The sequence below is a fragment of the Aspergillus stella-maris genome (genome assembly GCF_047715825.1).
Source record: "Aspergillus stella-maris strain CBS 113639 unplaced genomic scaffold BDV14scaffold_31, whole genome shotgun sequence".
NCBI classification, from domain to species: domain Eukaryota; kingdom Fungi; phylum Ascomycota; class Eurotiomycetes; order Eurotiales; family Aspergillaceae; genus Aspergillus; species Aspergillus stella-maris.
The window spans coordinates 247395-274175 of NW_027396825.1; the positions used below are offsets into that span (position 1 = coordinate 247395).

General features: G+C 51.4%; 10 protein-coding genes across 10 annotated transcripts; 5 read left to right on the forward strand and 5 right to left on the reverse strand.

Annotated features, from left to right (window-relative positions):
• Positions 1 to 367: 367 nt before the first annotated feature.
• Positions 368 to 4922, reverse strand: BDV14DRAFT_190126 (pre-rRNA-processing protein ESF1; the record flags this gene model as incomplete). Its single annotated transcript, XM_073771292.1, has 8 exons — positions 368 to 2478; positions 3261 to 3637; positions 3702 to 3933; positions 3981 to 4022; positions 4084 to 4240; positions 4300 to 4444; positions 4532 to 4659; positions 4746 to 4922. The coding sequence occupies 8 exons, from the start codon at positions 4920 to 4922 to the stop codon at positions 368 to 370; spliced, it is 3369 nt and encodes a 1122-aa protein (XP_073627626.1).
• A 534-nt stretch (positions 4923 to 5456) lies between these two features.
• On the forward strand, positions 5457 to 6998 carry BDV14DRAFT_174545 (uncharacterized protein). The gene is made up of 4 exons (XM_073768909.1): positions 5457 to 5581; positions 5639 to 5718; positions 5901 to 6093; positions 6298 to 6998. Exons 1-4 carry the CDS (start codon positions 5564 to 5566, stop codon positions 6817 to 6819), a joined length of 813 nt encoding a protein of 270 aa, XP_073627627.1. The 5' UTR covers positions 5457 to 5563; the 3' UTR covers positions 6820 to 6998.
• A 371-nt stretch (positions 6999 to 7369) lies between these two features.
• BDV14DRAFT_74385 (putative NADH-ubiquinone oxidoreductase 64 kDa subunit) lies at positions 7370 to 10065 on the reverse strand. Its single transcript, XM_073777420.1, has 4 exons — positions 8711 to 10065; positions 8513 to 8663; positions 7729 to 8460; positions 7370 to 7652 (listed from the first exon to the last, which is right to left on the reverse strand). The coding sequence occupies exons 1-4, from the start codon at positions 9881 to 9883 to the stop codon at positions 7636 to 7638; spliced, it is 2073 nt and encodes a 690-aa protein (XP_073627628.1). The 5' UTR covers positions 9884 to 10065; the 3' UTR covers positions 7370 to 7635.
• A 152-nt stretch (positions 10066 to 10217) lies between these two features.
• Positions 10218 to 16512, reverse strand: BDV14DRAFT_74406 (putative sister chromatid cohesion protein Mis4). The gene is made up of 5 exons (XM_073777421.1): positions 16155 to 16512; positions 15906 to 16095; positions 15704 to 15837; positions 13643 to 15650; positions 10218 to 13590 (listed from the first exon to the last, which is right to left on the reverse strand). Exons 1-5 carry the CDS (start codon positions 16321 to 16323, stop codon positions 10767 to 10769), a joined length of 5325 nt encoding a protein of 1774 aa, XP_073627629.1. The 5' UTR covers positions 16324 to 16512; the 3' UTR covers positions 10218 to 10766.
• Positions 16513 to 16642: 130 nt separating this feature from the next.
• On the reverse strand, positions 16643 to 18527 carry BDV14DRAFT_174559 (deoxyhypusine monooxygenase). Its single transcript, XM_073768910.1, has 4 exons — positions 17933 to 18527; positions 17225 to 17854; positions 16937 to 17168; positions 16643 to 16870 (listed from the first exon to the last, which is right to left on the reverse strand). The coding sequence occupies exons 1-2, from the start codon at positions 18408 to 18410 to the stop codon at positions 17334 to 17336; spliced, it is 999 nt and encodes a 332-aa protein (XP_073627630.1). The 5' UTR covers positions 18411 to 18527; the 3' UTR covers positions 16643 to 16870; positions 16937 to 17168; positions 17225 to 17333.
• BDV14DRAFT_190130 (DNA-directed RNA polymerase I core subunit RPA12) lies at positions 16756 to 17243 on the forward strand (the record flags this gene model as incomplete). The annotated part of the gene is made up of 3 exons (XM_073771293.1): positions 16756 to 16870; positions 16937 to 17168; positions 17225 to 17243. The coding sequence occupies 3 exons, from the start codon at positions 16756 to 16758 to the stop codon at positions 17241 to 17243; spliced, it is 366 nt and encodes a 121-aa protein (XP_073627631.1).
• Positions 18528 to 19370: 843 nt separating the features above from the next.
• Positions 19371 to 20141, reverse strand: BDV14DRAFT_190132 (ETC complex I subunit; the record flags this gene model as incomplete). Its single annotated transcript, XM_073771294.1, has 3 exons — positions 19371 to 19680; positions 19734 to 19844; positions 19894 to 20141. The coding sequence occupies 3 exons, from the start codon at positions 20139 to 20141 to the stop codon at positions 19371 to 19373; spliced, it is 669 nt and encodes a 222-aa protein (XP_073627632.1).
• A 128-nt stretch (positions 20142 to 20269) lies between these two features.
• BDV14DRAFT_174563 (F1F0 ATP synthase subunit f) lies at positions 20270 to 21260 on the forward strand. Its single transcript, XM_073768911.1, has 6 exons — positions 20270 to 20359; positions 20444 to 20502; positions 20574 to 20588; positions 20710 to 20863; positions 20924 to 20989; positions 21045 to 21260. Exons 2-6 carry the CDS (start codon positions 20455 to 20457, stop codon positions 21068 to 21070), a joined length of 309 nt encoding a protein of 102 aa, XP_073627633.1. The 5' UTR covers positions 20270 to 20359; positions 20444 to 20454; the 3' UTR covers positions 21071 to 21260.
• Positions 21261 to 21589: 329 nt separating this feature from the next.
• On the forward strand, positions 21590 to 26772 carry BDV14DRAFT_174569 (uncharacterized protein). The gene is made up of 3 exons (XM_073768912.1): positions 21590 to 22534; positions 22588 to 22755; positions 22819 to 26772. Exons 1-3 carry the CDS (start codon positions 21949 to 21951, stop codon positions 26094 to 26096), a joined length of 4032 nt encoding a protein of 1343 aa, XP_073627634.1. The 5' UTR covers positions 21590 to 21948; the 3' UTR covers positions 26097 to 26772.
• On the forward strand, positions 26231 to 26772 carry BDV14DRAFT_74464 (uncharacterized protein). The gene has a single exon (XM_073777422.1). It carries the CDS (start codon positions 26364 to 26366, stop codon positions 26634 to 26636), a length of 273 nt encoding a protein of 90 aa, XP_073627635.1. The 5' UTR covers positions 26231 to 26363; the 3' UTR covers positions 26637 to 26772.
• Positions 26773 to 26781: the final 9 nt, after the last annotated feature.

The window sequence follows — 26781 nt, forward strand, 5'->3', positions numbered from 1 at the left end:
AAGATGCGTTGCACAACCATCCTTGCTCTGCGTGTACGAGCATGGATGCCGCAGCTCGACAGCTGTCGGGATGGAAATCATTGTCAAAGCTATACTGACTTATTACATCAGATATTGGGCTGGAGACCGGGGGGCTGATGAACAGACGCCGGGCGTGCAGAAGCGAAGGATCGAAGAAGCAATTATGAAGCTCGGACCCTGCCTGCAACATTCAGCGAAGAATAGTCTATAAAACAGCAAATATACTCTGTAGTTTGTGAAACAAAGTCATTCATATGGTATATGCTATGTAGAATCCTGATTTCGCTATTTTGGGGCATAAAATGCAGTAGTGGTAGATCTATACAAATAATACAAGCAGAATCAATCAAGCCTTCGTCTTCCGCTTCACCTTTTCTACTAACCTCTTCAGATCATCCCCGCCCTCTGCAGACGCACCCTTCTTGGACCGCTGCTTTTGCTTCTTCGAGTCACGGCTCACATCCTCGTCGTCTCCGCGCTCGTCGCGATCACGGCGCCGCTTACGGCCTTCCTCCAACAGCGCCTTCATACCCGACGTAGCCTTAAAGCGTGGGTTGGTAGGATCAATAGCGAACTCGTGGTTCTGGAAAAGTCGAGAAAATCGGGGATCGCTGACATCCATCTCAAAGTTGTCGGGCTGTGCCGGCGCAGCATCCTTGCCCTTGCGCTTACCCTTCTTCTTGCGAGCCTGCTTCTCCGCCTTGGCGATCTCGTTCATGTCAAAGTGCCGCATTCCAGTTTTGGCGTCGTCGTCGTCCATCATCAGTAATTCCAATTCTGCCCGTTTGGCTGCGGCGGCTGCTTCCTCGGCTTCGCGTTCCACCCGCTTTCTGCGCTTCTCCTCCTTGCGGCGAGCGGCGGCGCCGGCCTTGCCAGAGGGGTCGTCGAAGAAGGGGTCGTTGAAGCCTAGATCTTCCTCTTCTCGTGCCTTCTCTTCAACCTCCTCTTCCTTCTTCTCCTCGTCATCTTCATCCGTCTTGCCCTTCAGCTTCTCCTTTCGCCGCTTCTTCCTCTCGCGCTCTTTGCGCAGATACTTCTCGATACTAGTCTCCTCGGGCTCGTTCTCAAATATCGTGTCGCGGTTGGGTTCACCGGCCAGACCAGATGTAAACGTAACCTCCATCTCTCCAACAGGACCATCTGACTTGGAGGACTTGACGGGCTCCGCGCTTAATCCGAGAAGCGCTCGCATGCGCTGGCGCTCCGCCTCTTTCGATGAGATTTTGTTTCCTTCTCCCTTGGTGCTATCCACGATGTCCACACCGCCCTCTTCTTCGTCATCGGAGCTGTCGCTAGCGAGGTAGGCCTTGAGGTCATTCTCGTCGATATCCTTGCGGCTGCCGCGGAATGCACGAGCCTGTGCTTCCTTGCGCGACTTGTCATCCGCATCCCATGTGAGTTTCACTTTACTGTGCTGAAGGGCATCCGTCACGAAGTCGTTTGGCTGGTACCCATCGGGAATGCGCTCGCATTCGTCTCGCGGCTGGTCGTCAGAGAAGTCGGTTTCGTCGGGCACGAACCGGAGATCGAAGAAGTTTGCGCTGGTCAAGTACTCCGCTCCATCAACGTTGTCGTAGACATGCTTCGCAGCCTCTTCAGATGAGAAGGTCAAGATAGCATAGAAGTAACGTAGACGCTCCAGTTGGTACTTCCGGAGCTGCGTAGTGTTGAACTCCTCGCCCTTGTCTTCCTTCAACATCGACTTCTTGATCTTCTCATCCTCCTCTTCAGAATCGAGCTCATCCTCAATCTCATCCTCATCTTCCTCATCCTCATCCTGCGTGGCGAAAATCTCCCGCGGCGGCCCTTCCGTCTCCTCCTTCTCCATCCTCTCCTTTCCAAACTCACTCGGATAAACCACAACCTTTTCGACCTTCCCGCCAGCAGGTACAAAGCTCGAAAACACAGCCATAAGATCCTCTGCCCGGATATTATCCCAGTCCAAATTCACAACCGCAATCCGATTCGTGATTTCGCCGATGGGGACGTCTTCGCGCTGCTTATCCGGGAAGTCCAGCTCTTCGCCTCCAAACGCCTCCTCGTCCTCATCTTCTTCCTCATCATCACTACTATCCTCCTCCGACGATGACGAATCCGAGAATCCACCGTCTCGCGCAGGGTCATACCCCACCTTCTTCGCAGCGCGGCTATCAGCCTTCTTCAATTCCTTGAGAACGACCTCATCATCTTCAACGCTCATGTCGTCTTCCTCTTCCTCCTCTTCTTCATCGTCTTCCCCCTCGCCCTCCTCATCCTCAAGTCTGTAGAACCGCTCAAGGTGCTTCTTCGTGTCATCGCGCGCGAGCTTCCTTCCGTACCTATCGACAGCGGCGTTCCGTGAGAAGTCCTGGTCTGTTAGGACGTGCGCGAATCGCTTGTCGAGCTTTGTGTGCGTGTGGCGCTTGCTGGGGAGGCGGTAGCGGGGGTCTGATTGGATGTTTGCAAAACGAGGGTCGGCTACAAGGAATGGTACGTTAGCTATCTTGCAAATATAAGTGGAAAAGAGGCCGATCTGCTCGAGCACCGACTATAATGGGAAGGTGAGTCGAGATACGTACTGATAACAGGGCCGGCATCGCGTTTACCGCCGCTGCCTTTCTTGCTTTTCTTGCGGTCTGACATGATTGCGAGATGTGCGCTCACAGACGAATTATGTATGGGGAAGGATTATTTGGCACAATGCCATATGCCAAAGGGAGAGAATCCGTAATGGGTTGTTAATGGGTTGGAAACATTGGTCTTCGAGAAGAGTTTGGGGCTCGATATTTTTTTCTGCCGGGCGGAACCGCAGAATTTCCGCTGGCGGAGGCTTGGTATAGAAGGCGGTTGAGTGGTGCTCTCTTCTACTACAAACAGGCGCTACCCAGGAATTTCTTTACTTAATTTTTGTCTATAGGACCAGCTTGTGAATGATAAGACACAGCTGGTTGAAGATAAGCGCAAGTGTCTAAAGGATTGGTATGTTCAAAGTCCTATTCTCCCCACACCGAATGGTTCGCTTTGGCTCGATGCGCGTAAGATCGTCAGTAATCGCTGAAAACAAGGCTCTGCTCTTTCCCGAAATAGATCCCTATTTACAACCCGTGTATGTAATGTATATGCAGTGCCAATCTATATATCACTGCGCCTTCCTTAGCATCCAAAATACCTGTTCTCCATCCATCTCGGCTCCCTCTCCTCCTCAATGCGCCCAACGATAACCTTCACGTGGGGATACACCTTGCTCAACCGCTGAAGACCTGCCTTTCCAGCAGCACAAGTGACGAAGACTATCTTTTCCTCCGCCACACCATGGTCAATCAATACGCGGATAGCCATGAGAGCGGCACCTCCAGTTGCCATCTGCGGGTCGAGGAGCATGACGGTCGAGTGTTCCTCAATACCCTGCTGCAGCTTGAGATAGTGCAGCTGGGGCTCTTCGTTGCGCTCGTTTGTCCGGATGAGCATTCGGCCTGTGATGCAGTCGGGGATTGTGCGCTTCAGGGCGGTCTCGAGGCACGAGCCGCCTCGAAGAATAGCGACAGCTGAGACGGTGCCTTCTTGGTTCAGACCGCTGTAGGTTGTTTTTTGTGGTGTTGAAACTTCCTTGGGGGTATACTGAGTGATGTCAAGCGCCCTGTTCCCGTCGTTAGTCACAAATCAAAATATGCGGGCTGGCTTGGCTAGTTTAGGAGGCATACTTCTCAATCAGCAGAGCGGCCAGTCTATCAAAGTAGAAGACGAAATCGACTTGTTCCGTTTCTGGGTCTTGAAGGATGGTGTTCATGCCGATGAACTGCGTCGTCTGTGGCATCATTACGACATTAGGCGAAAGCTGTTCGTCAGATGCAAGGTCTCGTAACTCTTGGAGAGTTGCGCTGTGCTTCTCGGACTTCTCTTCGAGCGTGCGTCGAATGTGTTGTACCACCATGCCTAACTTGTCAGTTTTGCGGTAAACTCCAAGATAATGTGACTCTTACCGATGGCCGTTTTGTTTTCAATGCCCCTGGGGATGATGATGTCTAGCAGCAATGTCATTAGCTATCATTCCTGGTGTCGGGGGGGGAAAGGTAGAATTCATACCTGAGACTGATCGTTGAGGTTCAACATATTGCTTAAATGAGGGCTTGACATAGTTAAACCATTGTTTGATGATTCCATCAATGTCTCGGCCTCTCTCTTTGACGTCACGTAGGACTCTACGCCCTAAACAGACGTCCATATCCGCTTCTACGAAGATCTAACGTTGCCATTTAGTATTGTACCAGCTTTCAAGTGAAGTACATGCATGGTTCATACCTTGACATCCAAGAGATCCATGATCCTTTGGTCATGAAGGGCAAGGATGCCCTCGAGGATGAGGACGTGCGGAGAATAGAGCGGGGTAGTATGGGCTTGTCGTTGATGTTCAACGAACGAGTAGACAGGAATGTCTACCTTCTTCCTGCAGAGCGTACAGATGTCAGTACCAGATACCGATATCGACTCCGAAAAGCCTTCGGCGTACTAATCGGGGTAACAGAGATCGTACCCTTTCTTGAGGTCCCTTAAGCACTGGACCAAAGCATCGAAATCAATCGAGTCTGGGCTGTCAAAATCAAATTGGTTCTCATGCGCCTTAATATGCTGCTCCGGGGTCAAGCTCTTGTAGAACGAGTCCTGCATAAGATCATTAGATAACGTGACTATATAGCAAGATAATAATACTGGGGTGCATTTCTAGACGGAGGTTTGACGCTTGGTACCATTACAAGGATGACGACCCAGGGAATATTCAGAGATTTCACAATCTCCATGGCCACTGAAGTCTTGCCCGAGCCGGAACTGCCAGCAATCCCGATAATGCTCAAATCAGCCCATGGCGGCGAGTAGCGCTTCTCGGGCTTGGTGGCGGCCGAGTACACTGGCGAGATCGACTCCATGTTGCCTACTGCTCCTGACGGCGAAAGGTGACTCGGTAATCTGAAGATCACACAAAAATTAGATAATCAGGATCAATAGGCAACAGGGGCCGACCGAGCGAGAAATAAGCTGATAAACAGTTGCAGGCGCAGAACGGCGGTTCCTCGAAGTCTCGCGAGTGCGATGAAGCTAAAACATTTTAAGCGGTATATTGTCCTAATCTGGGTTAGCGCGGCTGTGTTCTTCAGCTTCGTGAGCAGCTCCAGGGCTTAGTCCTTCACACTCTAAGAATATCTTGCTCGGGGTCCTACTCACAGAGAGGATGCCAATATATACACTATTCAATTTTCCATGCAGAGCTCGGAGCCCACTGCTGTCAAAGGTACAACGTCACGAATGCATAGACGCTGCAAACCGCGCTTGGCCCAAGGCGGACTAGCGGTGGGGGCGTTAGCTTCGCTTGCTACCATGGCCACGTGACAGGCTCCTCAGCACTTCCTTTTCACCTCTTCAGCTTTTCTCTGCTTTCTTTCTCTTCCTTTCCTCCCACTGCAGCACCCTCATGGCTCCTGGCTGCGAAGCTTTCCATCTTCACAGGCGGCCTATGATTCAGCACAAGGACACCTGATTGTCCCAACAGTCCCAACTCAAGCTTGCCATCATGTCATCAGCTAATTACGTATGCCTCTCGGCGTCTGATGCCACCGTGCTGGCCGGTTTTTAACGCGGGTCGCAGGTGTCTTCCACTTCCACGGCTTCAACGCCAACATGGCACCACTTCGAGCGCAAGGTCGACGAGGTCAAGCCGTCCAAGACGTACGTTCTTCTCCCCTGCGCACCCCTCCTGCCTCATAATGATGCTTTCAAAATCAAGTTGGGAATCTCTCCTAAAAAAATACTTGAGGAGAACATATTAACTTGTGTTTCTGATACACTGCCTATTACCTGCTTTCGCTGAAGCATCTTTTGATTGTTGCCCAGTCGCTAACAGCTTGAAGTGATATGAACAGACTTGTGATGGACTATCTCGTGACCAATGGCTACCCAGCTGCTGCTCAGAAGTTTGCGCTCGAAGCCAACATCCAACAGTTGGATGTTGAGTCGATCCAGGAACGGGTTGAGATTCGAACTGCCATCTATTCTGGGAACATCAAGGACGCCATTGAGAAGATCAATGAGCTCAATCCTCAGGTAAGAACCATACCCCTCATGCACCGTCGCCTTTTCCCTCTTGTTATGATTAGATCGAGTTTCATGCACCACTCAGAACTACCCTTCTGGGTTTAATTGATGAAAAACAAACATCTTCAGTCCTCAGTATGATCAACAAGCACATCATATTTACATCACTTGTTACCATTGCCTTCACTGTGCTTATGCTAACTGTCAATAAAGATCCTAGATGAAAACCCATCTCTGCACTTTGCACTACTGCGCTTGCAGCTTGTGGAGTTGATTCGCTCGTGCACGTCGAATCCGGATGGAGACATCTCACCCGCACTCGAGTTCGCTACTTCTCAGCTTGCTCCCCGGGCTCCAACAAACCCCCAGTTCCTTGAGGATCTTGAGAAGACGCTTGCGCTGCTCATTTTCCCCAAGGAAAACCTAACACCCTCACTAGCACCTCTTCTTCACTCCGACTTGCGTAGGGATATATATGCCAAGGTCAACGCAGCCATCCTGCAAGACCAAGGCGCTCGTACAGAAGCCCTTCTGTGCGATTTCGCCAGGCTCTACGCCTGGGCAGAGCAGAAAGCCAGAGAAGCCAAGAAGGATATCCCCGACAAGCTGGATCTTGGACTTGGGGAATCCAGCAATAGTAATTTCGCCCAGGGCACCACGGGAACCAGCCACAACGGCGCCTCTAACGACACTGTAATGACCAACAACGGAGATATCGACCCGATGATCTCATGACGGCTGGCCTGTCATTTTACCTCCCTTACCTGTCTCATTAATGAGCGAGACTCTCAACTACTACTGTATCGTTTTGTTCAGCCCGGCGTTTGGATGGATTGAGCTTCTTTTTAGCCTTTCGATTAGCTAGCTACAATATCAAGGAATTAGCATTTCCTCTCAAACATTGCTTCCTAGAGATTAGACTCTATCCCGATTTTACCTCTCCCGTATGTATGCACAAGCGCTGGCTTAGTCGTCGACACGATAACTTGCTCTTCATCAGCCGTGTATATTTGCACTTGTAAAAAAAAACGAAGAAGCTTTTAGGTACTCGCGTTTCTATTTAGGAGTCTGGGCTTCGAAGTCGGAACCCATAACCCATCGTGCTCACAGTCGCCCGGGCGAATCCGATCTCTCGTTGGAATATATATCATGCAGAATATATATCATGCACACGAGCTCCGAGAACCAACTCTGATAGAAAGTCAATCTCAACATACGACGGAAATATAATTTCGTACGCCGGCACACTAAAGATCCGGAACTACATCCTTACAGACAAATCATACCTGAATAATAAAGAATAAGTCGAAAATACCGCTCCATTCAAACATCTCGAGTTCTACCTTCTACTTATCTAGACAGCTGAACTAGGTAGCCAAACAAATGAGATATGAGATGACAATATTAGAAGAACAAAAGAAAACCTCCATTCATGAGTACTCCTATATTGAAGAATATGGAAGACAGCTATTTATATACGTGAGAAGATGAGATCTAGATCATGGTCATATCCGGTTACATTCGGTAAGTGTTTGTGTGGCAGTTGGGCAATTAGAAGCTCATGAGATCTATTGGAAGTGTTAGTCAATCATATTCCGATCAAAGCTCAATGGATATGATGGGGGAAATGGAGAAAAAGCATACCTCTCCCAAAAAGCGACCTCTTTGCCCAATCCATAGCGAGCATAACCCGTGTTCGGAGAGAAACGCTCTCGGCAAAGTAAATGCTGCGCCAGAGGTACATAGCCAAGACACCACCGCCGAAGTTCAGACCACCAAAGTCAAAGATGGCTGCGTTGGAAATGTATGCCAAACTGCCGAGGTGGCGGTAGTTGAAAGCCTTGTAGACGGCCTCATCAAGGTCACCGAAGTCGATCTCGTTAGCGCGCATACCAGGCATGGCAGCGGCCATCTTGGTCAGTTTCCGACCTAAGTAAGCGCCCTGCTGGTTTGCGCGCTGAGCAGTAGCGGGGAGGGAGGTGAGTTTCGTGTCGATCTGGTGGAGCAGTTCAGAGAGTTCTTCGAAGTCGAGGGTTCCTGAGTGGTCCTTGTCGTATTGTTCGAACAGGCGGTCGACGCGACGGAGGTGGTTAGCGGCCTGTGGGAAGCGCTTCTTCACGCGGGCGGCAACGTCGCGCCATTCACGGAAGCTGAGGTGGACTTTTTGAGGATCCTTGCCCTTTTCCCAGGCGATTGTGCGGAGGAAGGAGAGGATGTGGTCGGCGATCTTGTTCTGGACAGTCGAGCAGTCGCCCATTGCGTAGACGTCACCCAGGGGCGCGCCAATCAAGCGAAGGTGAGAGTCTGTCTCCAGAGCGTGCTTGTTGTTTTGAGCTTCGAGTTTCTTGGAGATGGTTTCGCAGAATTCAGCGCGGGCTGTTGTGTCAGTTAGCGGATGTACGTAGGGTAGAAGTCAGACTCTACTTACCGACACCAGTGGACCATAGACAGAAGCCCATGGGAATCTCCTTGACAACTTGCTTGCCGTCCTCCACCTGGCTGAAGACAACCTTGTCCTCGGTGACTTCCTTTACTCGTGCGTTTGTCAAGACATCGACATCATCTCTCGCAAACCGAGCCTATCCATGTTAGTCCATAGCGATTGGTCAAGCAAGACTAGACCTACCTCTGCGAATTTGGAGAGAGCCTCATCGTATGTGTTCAAGATGTGACTGCGACTTTGGATAATGTGGACTGAGATTTCGTTTCTCAAGATCTTAGGGAAAGAGTAGAGCAGATCCTCGTTGAGAAGGTCGAAGAGTTCTGAAGCAAATTCAACACCAGTTGGGCCTCCACCGCAGACAACGAACGACAACAGGCGCCTGCGCTCCTCATCAGAAGTCGTTGGCAGGCATGCGAGTTCCATGTTGTCCAGCACCTGGTTCTTGATTTGGCGAGCATCGTCAATGGACTTTAAGAAGTGACAATTTTCAAGACCCTTGACTCCATGGGGGTTCGTAATGCAACCAACACCAACAACAAGCTTGTCATAAGGAAGATAGAACTGCTCCTTCTCTCCCTTGTTATTCGTCTGCGTAATCTCAACCAGCTTCTCTGAGAACTCAACATCCACAGCCTCGCCCTTTAGGAAGTGCCCATGCACCCGCTGGACAATCCGCCGCACCGGCTCAACAAGCGATCTCAATCCAAGAGTCCCAACAGTCGCAGAAGGAAGCATAGGCGTGAAAAGGAAGTAATTCGTCGGAGAAACAACAGTAACATGATAATCACCGGGGTTAAGCTGTTTCAGCAGCGCAATACTGCCCCAGCCTGTACCCAGAATCACCAGCCGCGGCTTATCCGTCTGTCCCTGCATAGCCTCCGAATCGTAATCGCCGACCAGAACCTCCGCAATAGGTAGATTTTTAGGCCCTCCACGGCGCGGGTTGAGGGCCAATTCCGAGACGGGGATAGCCTCCGCCGTTGAGTGTTCGCGGTATGTAGTCGCATCGTAGATGAAGAAGGCTACCACGGCGGCACCGCTCATGACAATGAAGAAGCCGCAGGCGGCAAAAGATTTGACGAGTACGTTTCGGATGCGTGATTTCTGGATAGGTTCATTATTGTTTTTTGGTGGCTCGGCGCCAGTGGATTGGTGTCGGATGGAGTTTCGGGGGTTGAAGAAGGCACGCGATGAGAGGCATTGTGGTACAGGCTTGCGATTCGTGTGTAATGCTGGCCGAGGAGCTTGTGTTCTAGATGATGCTGAAGTATTTGAGGCGTATAGTCGTCGTGAGACAAGCCCGAGCCTTCTCAGCGCCAGGGCGTCCGGGCGAGCCGCCAGCAGCGCGGCGCTCATAGCTGCTCAACGCAGGATAGAGAGGAGAGGACGAGAGGAGAGGGGACGTGGCTGGGAGGTGGTGACGGTCAACGCCACGAGGATAATAATACAGTAGAGATCGTAGAGAAGGATGAATGAAGAGAGCAAAGCAAACAAGAGGAGAAGAATTGAGGTCACCGCAGTCGTGTGTCCCTTCCGGCTAGAACGGTTCAAGTTCCTTGAGAGACTGTAACGTCATTCTGCCGCCGACCAAGCATTCGCTGCGCTCCACATGAAAAGGAGCTAACCAGACTGGGCTAGTTTAATTACGTGGAAATTCTTTCGATCTTTCTCAAACCCAGCCTTGTCCACCCTCTTGACATGCCCGTGCGATCCGGCATGGACTGATGGCTCCGTTTCACAGTCTACCTGTTCGCCCTATACCTAGTCCTCTCTCCGACGAACATCTGGGCTAGCTCCTAGACTGTCCCAGGGACCACGGCGGCAGGTCCAGCTCGCTTTCCGTAGAGTAACAGGACCCACCCTCGCTCATGCTTTTGAGCCGAGATCCGATTAACGGAAGAATGTCAATGCCTGTCTCGGAGAACTAGTTGCTGATGGACTGATTGATTAGATGAACTAGAGATAAAGGAGTCAAGGACCCATCAAAGGTAACTACCTAGAAGAGAAAGGGCTCTGGGCCATGAAATACAGGTCAGGAAATGAAGATAAAAGGCAACATGTTTATCATAAGAATCATATGTCGATGTCGATGTCAATGTAAATGTCGAATACAAGCCCTGCCTGTCTGCCTCCTTAAATAACGCCGTTTTCCGTTTCCCTGATATGCACCGTCTATTAGCGTTGTAGAAAACAGCCAAAATACATTTGGTGTAGTAGTGCTGTTGTATGCGCCCGAATTCTACTCCCAGTCGCCATCCGCATCTGGTGTCGCGCTTGCACTGCTTCTCTTCTTTCCAGAGCCAGGCTTTCGGCCTCGGGGGCGCTTGGCCGGGTTCTGTCCCGAAACGGAGCCCTTGCGCTTCGTCGGCCGTTGACCGGCAACCCAGTGCGCCGCAGGGTCTTCGGCTTCGCCGATCGCGTCGAGGCTGTCTCCTTCGGCATCTTCATCGTCGCCGATCTTGAACTCCTCGTCAATAGAAAGTAACGTGGCGAATTCGCGACATTTCTCTATCATGTTCTGCTCGCTGACCAGTGAAGCCATGTTCTTGGTGATGGCCTCCCAGAATCTGTCACCATTGACTCCTTGCACCTTTGTAGCAGATTTGTTAAGCTCCTTGGCCGCCGTTTTGCCATCTTTGTTACGGACATGGGTCGCGACTCCGTAGAGGCGACGGAGGTAGGTTCTTGCTTCCCAGAGCATGGACAGAGATGCAGCTGCAACAGTGAGGTGCCGAAGAGTCGCCGGGTTGATATTTTGCAGTGGTTGAATATTGGTAGGCTCGGGTGCCATGGGCATCGGCATCCCGTCTACGGGCGGAGGCACTTCCTCCTTGGGTGGGAATATCTCAGTCTCAATGGTGTGAGCAACTATAGTCCCTGTCGCGGAAACAATGCGCTCCATGCACCCGATAGTCGGCACAAGTTCAGCCAGCTGATTGTAATCAAAGAACGCCAGGTTCTGAGACATGAAACGCGCAAGGAGAAGATGCTCAGGAGAATTGCCGCTGGAATCGAGCTTCTTCAATTCGAAATTCACTTTGGAGCATAGATTGGAAAGGAACTTCTTCTGGTACCGGCTATTGCTGATCTTGACGATGTCGAACAACGGTGCGAGCTTCGCGACATATGGACGGGCCAAGGCTCCAGCTGAATCACCGACAACGTCGCGCTGGTAGTAGAAGGCCTCCTGAACAGCACGCATATATTCTCTTTCGAACATGGATTCATACTGCTGATGGAGCATCTTGTGTGTGTCGTATGCCACTTTCGCGATGGCCGGGATGGTAGATGTCTCGAGAGAGACCAAAACGCCAGCGCACTCTTTAGGATGAACCAGGCCTTGTCGATTGATACTGGCAATCAACTCGATAGCCGTCAAGGCATACGAGTCTTGCCGAGATTGTGCAACTCGCAGCATGTTCTTCAAAAAGTGCTGGGCGATCAACGCCGCTGCCCCGTCGTTGTCGCTCGCTTTCAGCGATCCGCCCAGTCTGGTCGTGTTTTCCTGAGCTGCAACTTCGGCCACAGGGACTATGGACTTCTCTGCCTTGCCTTCATGCATTGCGAAGAAATCAGAGAATGACTTCAATACGATGTTCTGCAGATTGGGGTTGTCCTCCTTGAATACCGCAGAAAGAACGCGCCTTGATTCCTCACGACCGAAATGTGCAGGCCAAGACTGGCAGATGGACCCCAAACTTTCAAGAGCCATGACACGCAACTCAACCGGCTGCTTTGCGAGGGTAAAGGGTATGATTGAGTCGACCATGAGGCCAGCTACGGAACCGCCTTTCCATGAGGGAAATGCGTGCTTGAAGTGTGGCTCGTACTTCTCAAGATCGCAATGTCGGCCAACACAACCTGCGATTCGGATGTAGCTCTTGGCTCTTGCTAGCACGGCGGAGTTGGATTCATTTGAGAGGTCGACCTGAATGTATTGTTGGATCGGCTTCAGGACCGATATCGTGAGCTTGACGAGCCGGTCCGTATTATGAAGGACCCCGTTGATAGTCCACAAACAGGCCATGACTTCATTGAGTTCCGAACGCGCGAGTTTTGCGACGCTCTTGAATAGGTCGTTCTGAACTTCCTTTAGAAGCGTAGTGTGAGAATTTGATAAATGGGGCAAAACACATCGGTAAATGACCACCACGGAGCGGAACAAGAACAGGTCCTCCGCTGTGGCAAGATGTCCAATATAAGGATGAAGAGCCTCTAGTTGATCTGGGCGCAGTAACTTCGCTTCCGTTTTGGCAAATATCGTCATGGTCTGCAGAAGAGCCTGCTGGAACTCCTTGCTCGAAGACTCATTGCCCTCGATCAATTTCTCGAACATTGTGGCAACCATTGCTTTGGACACTTTAAAATTCAAGGAGGACTTGGAGGAACCAGAAAGCAGTTTGCCTAGACAAGCACCGAGTGGTTCAAGCACCGCATCATTCCGGTTTACCAGGTGGACGAGCAGTGTGACCCTTTCTGCAAGCCCAACTTTCAGCTTCGGCGCATCTTGAGGAGAGTCAATCAAGTCATGGAATGGAGTGAACCAGATCTCTTCGAATGTCTGGCGCACCAAAACTGCCACACCTTCTTCAAGGTCAACTGTCCGCTGGAGAAAGCTATCCAAAATGGCCATCTTCAGCTCAACGCGAGAAGTCTTGAGGTAAATATCCTTCAGCAGCCCGATGCAGCGTTTCCTGACTCCGGCCGCCGTGTCGCCAGCGCAAGCCAAGATGCTTCGACAACCCTCCTCTTCCAGATTTGGTTTCAAAACAATGCATTTGGCGATCAACGACAGAGCAGAATCGCGAACCATAGGCGAAGCATCTGTTGCACACCGAAGAATTACGCGCATGACAGAGGCATCTCTATCAAGGAGATTAGGGTCCTTCTCAAGCATGTAAATAACACTCTTGAGACTGCGACTTCGAACTTTGGCCTGATCGCTCGTGATTGAATTGAGGAGTACTTTCAAGATTGTATCGAAAGCTTTACAGAAGCTTGAATTCAGAACCGTCAATATGTATGCAAATTTACCATGAGCGTTCGGGATCTTGTCGAATTTCCTGCAAAATTGTCAGTGCTAATCTCAACCCGGGTAAAAGGTTTGGCAGGTACCTATGCGTCTCCAGCCACAGAGGATCGGAAAATAACTTTGCAATAAGATCCACAAGATCCTCTGTGGCATCATCGTACGTGACTTCTTCCTTGTCCTCCGCGTTGTAGTATATGGAGCAAAAGGTCTTTGCCCACTGAGCTAGGAGGAAACCTCTAGCGCTGGTGAGTTGCCAGTTGTTCGTCGTCTGGTCGTTGAGAAAGTACTCAAGCGTCATGCGATATGGACCATCTGCGACCACAAGGTCCTGAGGGTGCAAAGCACGGCTCGAGTAGTCATCAAACAACTGCTTCAGCGAGTCTGTGAGCTGGGTGTCAGACTCCTCCATTGCCGGTAGCAAGTGTTGTGCTGCAGAGATAAGGTCAGAGATCGCGGAGCCCATCCAGCCCAAAAGTTCTAGAGCCATGCTCTTCGCTGTAGCAGGGCTCTTGTCAAGATCAGCTATGCTGACCATATGAGATGCCATGATACGAAGGAGTAGCTCTGCAGCAGGCCAGTCCGTAGAACCCAAGACTCCAATGAGGTCTTCGGTGAAGAGGTCAAGAATGTTTCTGTATGGCTGGTCGCCACTTTTCGTGGACGTCATTGCACGTTGGACAATGAACTTGATAATATACTGAGCGCTTCGCAGAGCATTATCGTACAATCGATTGACTTTTGCTGCCAGGCGTTCCAGTGATACATCCGCCTCATCATCGTCGTTATTGTATGTCTCATCAGCGCCATCGGATTCCTCGTCATTGTCTTCCGACTTCACTATTTTACGCTTGGTCTTGCGTGACCTGGGTGATGGAGTATCTAATGCAGTGGTCTGGACGAGTTGCATGACCAGGGCGGTCAGGAGCTGGATGTTCTTGCCATCTGCAAGCTTGAATTGCCTAGCACTCTGGCGGGTAGACGGAAGCTTTTCTAGAGAAACTAAGATCTCGTCAAGAATGAATGGGCGCTGATCTGGGTATTTCGAGAAAATCTTCGCGAGTAAGTCCATAGCCCCGCGTCGAACGGATTCATATTTCTGACTACCCACAGCGGAATCCTTTTCCGTATGTGAGTTCTCAACGAAAATGAGCTTCGCAGCGAAGAATTCGGTTGCAGTGATGGCGCCTTCTGACACATCAACCCGAGCAAGGAAGTCGGCGAAGAGACTCATCACTCGTTTACTTTGTTGGATCACGCCCGTAATAGCGCGTCTCTGAAGGGAACACAACTCGAAAAACTTCCCATCTTTGCCTCCCGGTCTAGCTTCGACGGCTGGTATGACACAGTGATCGAAGATCTGGTTGAGGAGATTCGGGATGGCTTCAATCAGGTCCTCCTGGCAAAGATCCCTTTCAGATTGAGAACCAGACATCGTCTGGAGAAGAGAGTTGACGGCGAGAAGTGCGTTATGCATGTCATCTACTTTCTTTAACCATTCGTGACTCGCTGATTCATCCGAGGCATCTTCTAGTTTCAGGTCGGGAGCCTGCGCGGCAACCATGGGTCTTTCACAAAGCTTCTGTATCCGACTGAGGTACTCCGATGGGATGTCTTGGAGCCTATTGAAGCTCACCACCTTCTTGAAGGCTTTCTGGAGATGAGAATGAGTGTCCGAGGAGAGGACTGGGCGGCTGGTTTCCAATGATTGGAGCGAAGTGAAGACCATGTTTGCTCTATCTGGAGCTGCATCAGACAAGCTTGTATCGAACTGATCCTCTGCTTCGAATATCTGATGAAGAATGTCCTGCAGCTTAACCAGAGCAGCATCAGCTTCCTCCTTCTGAGCTCTTAACCGAATTGACTTCAGATTATCATCCCCGCCAGAACTCAATGTCCTTTTCTTCAAAGGGGTGTATGTATGATCGGTACTCGGCACGGGCTTCACTGGTATGACGACTGAAAGCTGGCTTGCGGGTTGAGTACGTTGGTGGGGAGTAGTTGGAGCGTGTTTGTGGTTCGAGCACGGCTTTTTGTTGGAAGCTTTGGGTTTCTTCAACGGCGTCCCGTCATCGGTATCTCCTGGTGTAGGATCTATAACTCATGAGTTCGGGCTACACATCTGGGTACAACAAAGGTAGTCTCACATCGAAACGCGATATCCGTAGAGTTCAAGAGCATTTTGGCGAAGGGACTCAGAGTATCACTACTTGGGACCGAATCATGGGCAGTGCTCAGCGATGGTGGGGGGTTTCGGTTTCTCGTTGGAAGTTTAAATTTGCTATAGAGTATGCGGTTAGTACTCTCAGATTGGTAGTTCGGTATGTAGCACTAGAGAACACCACGTACAATTCACTGAGCTGGTCCGGGTGTAGCAAATGTTGTAGATATTCGCGGGATGTCTCAAGACGACTCGACTCGTGACGACCGGATCGGATATCGTCGCTGAGGTCATTCAGCGCAGAGCGGCCTGACTGAAGGATATGGTTGATGGAAGTCGTGGTAGGGGGTCGGCCAACGTCGGGACGTAATATGCAATCTGAAAAGCGAATCATCAGTCTCGAGGTAGCATATCTCTCCGACGTTCATGGAACTCACCCAATCCGAATACCGGGGTACTGTACATGGGAGAGTACTGCAGAGCCTCCTCCACAGCTAATGGCCTCTCCCGGCGCTGAAACTGCGACTGCGGCCTGGCGTTCCCATTTTGGGCGTGCGCCTGGCTGTTGATGACGACCTGAACGGCCGGTCGCCAGTTCTGATCCATGGTGGTTGCAGTAGTTCCTTAAAGAGCACTACTGCAGATCGAATGGAGAAAAGGATGATTTCGAGAGCGGGAAAGACATGCTTTGCTCAGTGACATGGCTATCAGTCAAAAGACCGAAATCCACTCCCTGTCAGACGTTCATTACCGAAGGGTACAGGCAAATCAGAGACCGTTTCACCGAATGTTCATGTTCGAGTTCGCAGTTAATAATGCCAGGCACCGTCACTATTATCTTGCGGCTGCCGCCTCGCCCTGACCGCCCAGCGCTAGCGCTAATGAACCTAAGGCTAATGTACTACAGTTCTTGTCCACCGATCGTGGTCCGTGCGTCCGCAAATCTTCCCGCGCGGAAAAAAAAGTGAGGAACAAGTGAGAGTCCCCAAGTTCACTTTGGTTTTCTATACATTAAATCTCTCCTAAATCACAAGCAAAATGTCGACGATTGGCTCTCTTGTTTTTTGCACAGACTGCGGTTCTCTGCTTGAAGGCTCTGTAGGAGATCCGACGAGAATTCTAACCTGCGATGTCTGCGGAGCGCGGAACAAAGGTAGGACTGCACTCATTGTTATTGAATTGAGATCCGAGAGCAATTTGCTAACCTTCTGTCCCTTAGACACTGTACCAAAAACAATTGTCTCCGAATCGAAACCAAGCTCGTTCCCCTCAACACTGCGCGCAAAGCGGTCCGCCATTCAGACCTTGACAGCTGCCGACAAGAGAACAGAAGCCTTGACTGAGAAGGACTGCCCGCAGTGTGGACGGAAGGAAATGTACTATACGACCGTCCAGCTGCGCAGTGCAGACGAAGGAAGTACTGTCTTCTACACTTGTGTTTGCGGTTACAAGTATGGGCCCATTATCATCTCGTTCTTCGCTCAACAAAGGCTAACATTATGCGCAGGGAAACCACGAACAATTAATACCCAAATATTCTATTTTTGTGTTCCAGATATCCTATCAATGCATTTAGAAAGCGATCAATTCATCAAGTTCGTCCACCACGGAGTCCACTAAGCGCCAGGCACCGCAGAGTCTGGTACAATCGCATACTCGATCTCTCCAGACTTCTCATACTCCGCCATGTCAAGAGCCACAATGATACTGTCCCTCACAACCTTCTCCGAGTCATTCAAGAACTTCTTTAGTGTGTCCTCAACTCCCTCGACATCACCGAGACTGCCAAGAGCTTCCGCGGCCTCGTGTCGCACCATACCGGCCTCGTTCAAGTCGCTGAGAGTTTCCGTAAGGCTAGGGACAGACGCGGGGTGGCAGAGCTGGCCGAAGACGAATGCGATCTCGTGGCGGAACAAGGCGGAGGGGTCCTTCATACCTTTTGCCAATGACTCGACGGCATCCTTGGCAGTAGGGAGGTCGGGAGGTGAGGCAAGATCGCGGAGGCCGAACATGGCACGGTATCGCTCGAACAAAGGCAGGCTCGTGTCGAGCAATGCCCTCTCTAATTCAAGGATCGAGGGTTCTTTCGCAGACAAGGGCATAGGCGGAGCGGGGTCAATGGATGTGAAATCACTAGATCATGTTAGACTCAATATACCGATGTATAATCGCAATTAAATAGACCCAAAGAGAGTAAAGGGAACGGCATACCTAGGCTTCAACTTCTCAGCTTTCCTAGCTTCCGACTGCTCCCACAGGATTCTGTCAACCGCAATGTCGCACGTCTCCCGAATAACATCCGACTCATTCTTGTCATCGCGAAGCTGCTTCAACACCTCCAGACTGCTCTCGTAGCCCAGCGCACCTAGCGCCTCAGCGGCCTCATGGCGACACATCGTATCCTCCTGTGTATCCTTCACGACATCGAGCAAGAAAGGCAGAGAGTCGGTGTTGCGCGTCTGACCAAGACAGTAAGCAAGCTCATGCTTAAGCAGTGCAGACGGGGACGAGAATCCTGCCGCGATGGCCTGAATCGCAGGTAATGTTTTCACGGTAGGCGGCTGCAGGCACGCAAGGTACTTGAGCGAAAAGAGGGCGCGGAATCGGCGCGCGAGAGGCTCGTTCTCGGAGGTCAGGACTGTGCGGAGGGTTTGGACGGTTGTGTCCGGGCTGTCTATGTTTTCTGTGGCCATTTTGAAGGTATGTGAGAGGAGAATCGAAAATGTGGGAAAGTGTTAAATCATAAGTAGAGGGGGAAGATGTATTTTTTTGCGCGCGATCTTATCTGCCTTGATAATAATTTTTTGGCGGGGTGGCGGGGTCTAAATCTGCGGCTAGGCTTTGCTTTGCGACCATATGTTCCGGGTCGGACGATTATCTGATCGTTTTTCTTGATCTGGGGTGAATTGATTGGGACTAGCTTCTTTGTTTATGCCTGTCAGATCTATTATTGTTCATGGGCTTGCTTATATAGATGTGCTCATGGTGTCTAGTGATTCTACCTTCACCACGGCGTTAGGTATCAAAGTGGATGCGTATCCCGTCCCAATCTGCTGTCAAACATCGAAAACTCAGGAAGGAGTTGATAAGTATATGAGTCATCTAGGGAAAAGAGTTCCTAGGCGTAGCATCTCATCCTAGGTTCTGCAGTGGTGAGCAAGAAATTCAGGGCGATTGTCATCTGTTAGGAGTCGTAATCATGAAGCGTCCCAATGGCTCCATGGCTCGAGAGGCTCCCCGATCTGGCATTCTCAGCCAATGATCTTATTTGTACTTGTTAAAAAAGTGTCAAGATGAACGTTTCACATACCGCCAGGAGACATGCACTTTACCGTTGATACGCCCAAATTTGTTCAAGCAGAATGCATGAATCGTTGATAAATACAAAATGTACGGTTGAGCAAGAGAGAGTACCCCCGAGACCAATGAGCATAGGAAATTAGGGGTTGATGGAGGCCTTTGTATCTGTAATTGGACTCGCAGCCTCACGTTGGCGGGCAGTACATAAACATCGGTACAATCTACAGGCTCATGCCACTGAAGCCTGCAATTTATCCTGTTTTTAAAACAATGAAAAACCCACTGGAATTCTGGAAAGAACAGACAGACAAACACTTATATACACACATAAACAATCACCCTACAGAAACCATCTACTTGGTTCTGATGTGCTTGAGCTTCCTGTTCTCGTAAACGAAGTTGTTGGCATAAGCCTTGGGAACGAACTTGCGCTCATTGGGCTCCTGGACGAAGTACTCGTAGCCCTGCTTTTGCGCAAAGAGAATGGCATCTTCCTTCGACTTGAAGTTGAGGTGTGTGCCCTGCATGCAGTCTGCGGAAGATTGCCAGCCCATCAGAGGGTTCTCCCAACGGTGACCTTTCTGCAAAATATCCCAGTCCATTCTCCAGTGGTGGGTGTGCCAGTCGCCGGACTGTGTAGCGGGCTTCGAGGGGCGGAAGATCCTGGAGATGCTGTTAGTCTTTGATATCGGAAGCGCCTGATTGGTCGTTCATACCTCACGGTACGAGCCTGGAGATCCGTGGGAGCACCAGAGAGAACAGCAGCAGGAACGGTCTCACCGGGCTCGCTTCCGTCCATGACACGCTTAGGAACAGGGGAGAATTTGCTTTAGTTCTGTCAGTCATTATCCGCATGGAGGGCAAGGGCATTCGTACGAGGTGCCGTGGTCGATAGTAGCGTCGTAATCAGGCTGATGACGGGTCAAGGCCTCAGCAGGAGTCTCCTTGCGAATCAATGTGCTCTCCGAAAGAGGGGTGGTCGGCGCGTCAGAAGGGTCGGACTTGACAGGCTTGACAGGCTTGTCAGCTCGGAAGGCAGTTGCTGAGAGCATACGGGTGTTGCGGTATGTCATGAACCTGCCCGCGCGGGCGCAGGCCATGTTTCCAGCTCTCATGAGCGACATGATATCAATTGTGCCTGTTGTGGTGGGAAACAAACAACGGAGTCGAGGGTGAATTGACGAGGTGAGGTATTGCGACCTTGCCGGTCTGAAGGCAAAGCCCAATGCGGTTTAGCGTGATGTGCGGCTCCCTACGTTCTCTTCCGACAACCCGCTTTCTCAGGCACTTCCTAACAACCTCTGTTGCTCACCACCCTCTTGATCCATTCGCTCACGTCAAGGTACGGTGATCAATCGGTTGATTCCTTACGGACTCAACGTGTCGCATTTAGCGCATATTCGGATCGCTAACTGTTCGCTGTCAGACCCCGCAACAATGAGCTACATCGCCCGCCGCGGTCTTTCGACCTTGATCCCTCCCAAGGTGAGCAATCCCAATAAATATCGATATCAACCTTGGTGAAGATGCAATGACTGACGCAAAATGCAATCTAGATTGCTTCCCCCAACGTGAGACCCCCCCTCTTGACCCCCGAAATGCCGAATTCGATCCGTGACGTTTTCCTTGTCTCGACGACTCAAGGAATCCTTTGACATGCCTTTTACGTATCGATAGCTAACACTGGAAAAGGCCATTGGCGCTGCTAAGGATGCTGCTCGCATGGACCGTGTCGTGAACTTCTACGCCAAGCTCCCCCGTGGTGCTGCTCCCCAGGTTAAGCCCACCGGCCTCATCGGACGCTACCAAGCCCGCTACTTCACCGGAGACAAGCCCTCTGCTGCTCGTAAGTAGCACTAATATGTCGTTCGTTATAGTAAATTGCTAACGCAGTCGCTTCGTACAGCCCTTGCCCACGCCATCGGTGGTATCCTCATCCTCGGCTACAGCATGGAGTACTACTTCCACCTCCGTATGATACCCGATTTCTGTAATAATTATGGAATGTGCATCTAACATCGCAACAGGTCACCACAAGAACCACCCCCACTAAATTATTCCCAACTGATGCTGGACGTGGGGAATTTGTGTATATACCGTGGGCCTAGCATGGAGCCAACGTAGACGAGAATTCCTGTGATATTGGCAATTCCAATCTGTGACACTATTTCATATGTTTAACTATCACTGCAAGAGAGTGATATCAGATCATTGCCTCAAGCTGTTCACGTGTAGTATGTAATGTGTACGTCCGTAGTATGGACGATTTCGGAATGCCGGGCGCGGTTGCGGAAGGCAGAGAACTCTCCCGCCGTGCGTTTGTAAAGAAGCAGCGCCTCTCAACATCAGCTCATTTCATAACCAGACCTCAAGTCGTAGATACCAAGTAAGCTCCTGAGAAAGCTTCTGACTCAATAGTCTCTCTGCCAACCCCCCCGTGACACCTGTTCCTCCGCTGTCAACTCCGCGGCTGGCTCCAGCCACAGGGTTTGCTGCTTCACTTTGCGGCGTAACCACGCTAACCGAAAACAGCCACCCTAGCCTCTGGAACCTGAACCATCACTCATCATCAGTCACGGCAGTGCAGCCATCACCCGATCATCATCAACCCAGAGCAGAGCCACTCTATCGTGATCTCCCTTTAGGGATACTGTGGGCTGTCGCCTTTGTCCTTAAGAGCTCGCTCCGTCACCCGTCATTCCCTCGAGTCTCAGTCCTTGTGCTCCACAAGCCTCATTCACCATCCGCCGCCCTCTTGATCGCTCGGAGCTCTTCTCTGCTCAGACAGCTGAGCTCACAGTTCAACCGTGGCGACTCTTGATCCTTAACAATAGGTACCCTCCGAACCCTTTTCGTTGCCTGCCCGTGTCGTGTGAAGCCCCGTCGCCCCCGCGTTTGCGTATTTACTGTTTCAGAACACATGTCTAACGGATGTCGCATCTCGTTGTCCGCGCAGACTCGAGAATTGTTATGGCAGAGCGGAACGGCCACGATGTGGTAAATCTGACCCTGTCGGGCGGCGATCCATCGCCTTCCGACGTTCCTGCGAGCACTACCGACAAGAAATCTGCTGGAGGGGACGAGGGGGAGATAAACACTACTACAACATCATCCGAAACGAAGACAAAGGTTGACCCAGAAGACCAGAAACTGCCTATGGCGCAAGCGACGGGTATTAGCGACAGGGAGAAGGACGGAGAACAAACGTTTACAGTGAGTGTTCTGGATACGCATCCGGAGCCTCGGCTGACTCCGATACAGGATGCTTCGAAACAGGGACCAGGGTCTGTGGCAACGAAGGTACTGGAAATGAACGGGATAACATCAACATCAGATGGAGGGGAGGATACGGCGTCTCAGGGTGGTTCGGAATCAGATGCGAGTCGAACGGAAAGCAGAGTCCACAGTCGTGCTGGATCAACCAAACGACCGGCAACATTCAAGCCCGTTTCGTTCGCAAAGTTCTCCGTTCCCAAAGCGCCGGGTACACCTCCGGTGGCTAAAGTTCCTGAAAAGAGTATGTACTTGTCGCCTGGACTCAGACCGAACGCAGATCATAACATTAGGCAGCTCCTCTGTCCACCGGGACTCCGTTGGGAACACCTTTGCAGAATCCGAGACCTCGTCTAGTCGCGAAGACGACGAGCAGCTTGACATCATTATCAAAGGCAGGTGCAAGCGGCGCCAGGCTTGGAGGTGGCGGACCCGACCCCAACCAGGTTTGGAATAGGAATCGACGTAAGACATCCTGATCGACGTGGCTACAAGAAGTTACATCTAACTATTATTTCCATGTTCAAGCGCCCCAACAAACGCCACCGAAACACCTTACCGATGAGGAGCTCAAACAGCAATATGGGATTCACATGACTTCAAGGATACAAGAAGATGGGGGCGGCACCGAGTCAAAATGGGCTGATATCGATGATGACGAGGATGACTGGGCCCCGGATACTATTGAGTGGAATGATGGGACCAAGACCGATCTGAAGAACGAGCAACCTCACCCAGAGCCTGGTCTAACAGCTTCGCAACCGATGGCGATCAGAACGGCGGAAACACAAGAACCATTCCCACCGGTCGAACAAATACCCGCGGCCAAGGAACCTCCGAAGTACATTGCAAAACCCGTCACATCTATTGGCCCAAATCCCACAGTTCTTAGGTTGGGTGCTAACGCAGAACGGCAATCGAGGACTGCAACTCTCTCCGCCAAGGGTTCTAGCAATGAGAGATCTGTCCCGTCATCTACAAGCCCAGCTCCTCCAACCAAGTCACCTTGGGCTCCGATTCCGCCTATCGACAGAGCCTCTCCGGTCAACCCACCTGTTCAAATTCCACCCCAAGTACGGCCTCCTTTCAGGGAATCAAAAGCCCACGAGGGCCCAAGTGCACCTGTTGCGCCCAAGGAAATCGCAGCAGACGACTTCAACCGTTCGTGGAAGGAAGGGCACCCGGGAACGCGAGAGCTATACAATTCTAGATCCGGACGTTATGAGCCGGTTCCGGAAACGAGAAAAGGTGGCATGTATCGCAATGAGCAGAACTTCCGCACTCCCTCCGTGTTACAGCGGCCCGCAGCTCCAGGCGAGCACGCAGGCCCCGCGGAGCCTTCTGCTGCATTCCAGACTCACAGAACGAGTGCGCAAGATGGTGGACACTGGCCTCGACGACGAACGTCGTCCAATGTCAGCGGTGGAAGTGGAAGCTTTGGTCGGCGGATGTCGATCGGTCGACCGGACGCAGCTCAAAGACCACTCGAGGCTAGGCGCGGTTCGCAGGTGAATGGGATGATTGAGCCACCTTTCCAAGCACGAGAGCATTTCCCCGGCGAGCCGCCGATGCGCGATGTCTCCCCAGTGCGGCATGGACATGGACCTTCTTGGCCTGCCAGAGATGCGCATGTGCCAGAAAGAGCTCCTCATATGGGCCCTGGAGTCACTCAGCCGCCGGCTGTCCCTCCTGCGGATGGGCAACCTGGAGTGCCCCAACCACCTCAGGAAGACGCCGTTGCCATGCAAGAGCGAATTATGAAGGAGAAGCGCATGGAAGCTCGACAGCGAAGAATAGAACAGGAGGAGAAAGAGGAAGCTGCAAAACGCGAGAGGATTCGGCAGAAGCTTGAAGCTCTCGGCCCTCCTCCTGAAAAGCCCAAGCCTAAGAGCAAGGAATCTCCAGAGGTCAGCAAGGCTGAGACGGCAACTGCTGGCCATGCTCAGTCGCCTCCAAAGCCTCCCGTGCCGGAACCTTCTGGGGCTCCGAAACAGTATGGCATGATGAAAGTCCATCATCCAGACACTGTGAAGAAGCTCATAGAAAGGGAAAGAGGCCAGGACAAGCCTGCACCGGCGCCTAATGCCAGACGCGTCTCCGAGGCAAAGGTAGAAGCAGATACGGTCCCAGTGAACGGGCTTCAGCCACCCCAGGAACCCCCAGCGCCGATCGGAGATACATCCGCTGAGCAGAAGGTCGATGAAGAGAACCCACAATGGAGGGGCAGTATCGGTGCAGCCGCAACCTACCCTACCCCCTGGGTAGCCAATTCCAAACTCGTTGGCCCCGCAGCTCTGTCTAATCCATGGAAGCCTTTGAGCAACGACAAGACGTTAGGCAACGGTATCTTTGACCCAAGCCTAGGGGGCTTCAGAGACCTAGGACTGCGGAACCATCTCGGCCTAGATCAGACATCACTTCCACCTAGCTCTCAATCGTTCCCCACGACCACACGGTCCGCCCAGGAAAGTGCAGCAATGTCACCGCTGCCGTCCCCTGAAGCTAGACATGCGTCCTATGATTCCTTGAGTCCAATTGCTCGCCCCGGGCCCATCGGACCCCCAAGGGCACAGCATCTGAATCAAGCCCGCACGGCTGCTTGGCATGACTTCCACTCTGTTGCTTCGAAGCGCGAGGTTGAGGAGAACGAGAAGTTGCGCCATGAGGCCGCCATGCGTGAAAGTCAGCCATCTCTTCCAATCACATTCAATGAGACTTGGCGACAGGTTCGCTCAACAGACCAGGCTGGACAGAGGCAAGTCGTCGGTGTTTCCAGGTCCACAGATGGAAACCCCCCACTTCCCAACCCCCTCACCGGTCTCGAGCATCCTGTTGGACCCCTTCCCTTTGCGGAACCTCATGCACGTCCTATTGTTAGTGTTCCTCCTATTCGCAGTTCACGATTCTTCCCCCAGGTCACGGAGAACAGGAAGCCGGTGTATGAAGAAGTGGATTATTACAGGAGTCCTTCGCCGCCACCTCCCGAGGAGGTATCGACTCACCCAGTGTACTATGGAGATTCCAGCAGGCCTCTGGTACATCTTCCCACGCCGAAACCAATCGTGAAGCTTCCTCCGAAGGTGGTCGCTCCACCGCCTCCGCCACCGACATTCGCTGCTATGGCTGCTGCGAATACACGTCCTGGCCCCACAAACTGGCAAGAGAGGATCAACACCCTCTTTGGTAAGAAGACCGTGCCAGAGAAACGGAATGCCTTGGCTGTCTCGTCGGCGTCGAAAGAGCCCCTCGATGTGCAACTGCACATCGCATCCCCCTCGGTTTCTCTCCCTTACAATGGGGAAGCCCAGTCAGGGGACGGCGAGTTGACCGCGAAGCAAGTCGAGGAAGCAGAGGCGATGTTTGAGGACCGTGAAGTTGGTTCTCTGCCTGTTGTACGTGTGCCTACAATGGCTCCTCCGGCCGCTTGGCACGCAGCACCAGCACCATCTCAAGCCCGCCTACGTGCTAAGATCTTGAAGGCCATGCAAGTGCATAGCGTCGAGCCTTTCTGGTTTGGTTACGGCGAGAAGGATATCTCTGGATCCTACCAGCTCTTTATCCGACTCCCGGGCGCAAATGACGCAAAGGCAGTAGCCGCTCCGCGGAAGACAGGGGCCCATTCCAACCCTCGATCACGCGGACCGGCTCCCTTCAAACCTCGCAAGAACACCAAGCCACGCGACGGGACCAGTAGCTCAAGCTACAGCAAAAAGACTGGCTCCCAACAAACGAACGGCAGCAGTCAGACGCAGCGCCAAACACGAAAAACATCATGGGAAGCCACTCCCGCCAGTTCATCTCAGTAAACTAGCTAGTTGAACAGACTACAACAACCACCCGTCAATTGTCTCCTCTATCAAAAGAAATAGATAGATTGAAAGACACATTGAGCTCCTCTTTCCTCCACCATACCTCACCTTACTCCTTCTTAATTCGAGCATCATCTTCATCATCAATCAGTATTCTCTTCAGGTTTCGGGTCTTAACGTACATTTACATTGACATTGACATTGCGTGTTTGAATGAAATGAGCTACGCTACGCCTGCAGTGGAAACTTCCTACAACCAACCAGATGAGATTCGAATTCAGAATCCGGAATCGGAATCGGGGTTCTTCTTCTACTACTAGCATATCCATCCATTGTTCGTCTACTTTACTTCACTTTACTACTAGCCGTTTCTCCCTTCTTACCGTACAATATTCCCTATGGAACCGAACTTTTCATGCCGGTGTTGATATACATGGCTTGCTTGATTCAGACTTTTCCTCGTTTTCTCTTCTCTCTTTGTACTTTGTAGTATTGCAGCCAAGATGTCCGATAGATAAGTTATTTTGTCGGGCTTGATCCTCCGTACGAATACGCCGATATTGCTACATGCATGCTTGCATGCTGCGTTATTCTCATTTGACTGTGTACATGAGTTATCCCCCCGATGTATGTGTGAGGAACAGATTAAGTGTATTTATGCTTAGAATGGATGCATCTTCAT